The 2298-nt window shown below is 36.0% G+C and overlaps 1 protein-coding gene across 1 annotated transcript; it reads right to left on the bottom strand.

The window, feature by feature from the left end:
* Positions 1-1275: 1275 nt before the first annotated feature.
* LOC137637285 (uncharacterized) lies at positions 1276-1659 on the bottom strand. Its single transcript, XM_068369533.1, has one exon. It carries the CDS (start codon positions 1657-1659, stop codon positions 1276-1278), a length of 384 nt encoding a protein of 127 aa, XP_068225634.1.
* Positions 1660-2298: the final 639 nt, after the last annotated feature.

Below are 2298 nucleotides of genomic sequence, written 5' to 3'. Positions count from 1 at the left end.
CCTCCTCTTTAGTCAATAGATCATCCTCACTCCTCGTAATATCAACCATGACAACAAAATTCGCCATAAATACACTATTGTCTTCTATCACAACTACTTCACATCCATTCTTCAGAAGCAAACCACTACCAATATCAACTGATAGATCATGCAATCTTAAAAAATCAATCCCTATCAAAAAACAACTAGACATCTCATTCTCTCCCATTACAATGAAATTATGTTCCACCTCCATACTTCCCAGTTTTACTTTCAAACGCACTTCTTCCCAAACTAGCAAACTTCCTTTACCTATCCCATGAATTCTCACACTCGTACATTGCCTTTTCACTTTCCAATTGTACCGCTCTATTTCCTTGATAACAGACATATTCACTAATGACACTTGCGCACCTGTATCAATTAAACTACAGTATTCATTCCCATTTATACCCCCATACATCAGCATTCTTCCTTTTACACCATGCATAAAAATGTTTACTCTCCTATCAATAGGTTCATTCTTGTCACACCTATGTTCATCTTCGCTATCTTCCATGCTCATACCACTCAGATTCAAGTCACTCGGGCAATCCTCCTTCTCGTTCAACAACTTGCAACATCTTTCATTACATTGTAACCTCAATATATACTGCCTTTCAGTCTCCTTATTTGCCCGGTATTGCATCGGACGATTCCACCCAAAACAGTGACACCATACAACATACTTACTACCAACAATACTTTTGATAACAATTTTCCCTCAAGCCCACTATCCTCCTCCTTATATGCCATTTATTTAGATACTTCATTCCTAACACTCATTCTAAGCTCATCTACACTACCAGGTATATCCTCATTCAAACACTTCAATTTAAACTTATTCAACCCACACAAAATACATTTATATACCATGTCATCCCCTTCAAAACTTTGTACAACCACTAAATCTTCCGGCAACCTTTCAAAATTACTATCATTCTCACTACTATCTTCTATCTTACCATGCATTCTTGACTTGGCATCTGCTATCACGACCTTACTCCCAGGTACATATTCTAGCTTAAAGTCAAATTCATTCAAATCCTCTATTGTCCTCGCAACCCTAACATTCACAGACTCTTTTCTAATCATGTACACTAGGGGCTGATGATCAGTACGCACATTAAATTTCACACCATACAAAAATACCTTCAACGCTTTCACGCAAAACCTTATTGCAGCCAACTCCATTTCAATTGTGGAATACTTTCGCTCAGCCTTATTAAATGCTTTACTTACATACGCTATCACTCTCTACTGTTCATCTTCATTTATTCTTTGCATTTGAACCAAGCAACCACCCATACTAATCCCACTAGCATCCGAATATAACTCTAGCATACACGCATTCTCACTATAGTCGGGAAAGGCCAAAGTGACGTCTCTCGCGGCCTCTTCTTTCAACTTTTCAAATGCTTCTATCATACTCTCATCCCATTTCAGTCTCCTACTATTTCTTTTGCCTCTCCACTCATTCAAAGGATTCCCTATTCCCGAACAATCTCTGACAAACTTACGACCAAATTCAATCACCCCAAGAAAACCTTTCAACTCGCGCACTGTACGAGGACGTGGAAATTCTCTCCCCTTACTAACAACCTTATCACTATTCCTTATACCCAATTCAATATACCACATGCCCAAGAAATTCCACCTCCACGGCCAACCATGTACACTTTTCAAGCTTAACTTTCACACTTTTAGCATATATTTAAAAATTGGTAATGTTACTCCATTATATATATATATATATATATATATATATATATATATATATATATATATATATATATATATATATATATATATATATATATATAGATCTGAATTAATTGTCCAAATTTCTCTAGTTTTCTAAAAAGTGTAATGTTATGGAAACATATGTATTAGTAAAGAAGAAAATAGCTCTTGAATCATAGAAACTCGTTACTGTCTATGTATAAAGGACATTGAAAACCACTAATCATAAAAAAAAAAGATTTGTCACAGCTAAACACTTTACAAGATTCCCCTTCATAATTTGAGATCACCTTATCATCATAAATGATCTTCATGATATTATTTTGGTACGAATATTTTTCAGATTGTTTTGCTTCGGTTCCTACAAATAATCAACCTATTTCACCACCTTTGAGAATTAGTACTGAGAGAGAGAGAGAGAGAGAGAGAGAGAGAGAGAGAGAGAGAGAGAGAGAGAGAGAGAGAGAGAGAGAGAGTTAGGGATATAAAGAAATTCTCTCTCTCTCTCTCTCTCTCTCTCTCTCTCTCTCTCTCTCT

The sequence above is a fragment of the Palaemon carinicauda genome, unplaced genomic scaffold (assembly GCF_036898095.1).
Source record: "Palaemon carinicauda isolate YSFRI2023 unplaced genomic scaffold, ASM3689809v2 scaffold630, whole genome shotgun sequence".
Classification (NCBI taxonomy): domain Eukaryota; kingdom Metazoa; phylum Arthropoda; class Malacostraca; order Decapoda; family Palaemonidae; genus Palaemon; species Palaemon carinicauda.
Note: the sequence above shows the minus strand (reverse complement) of the source record. Positions and strands in the feature narration are given on the sequence as shown.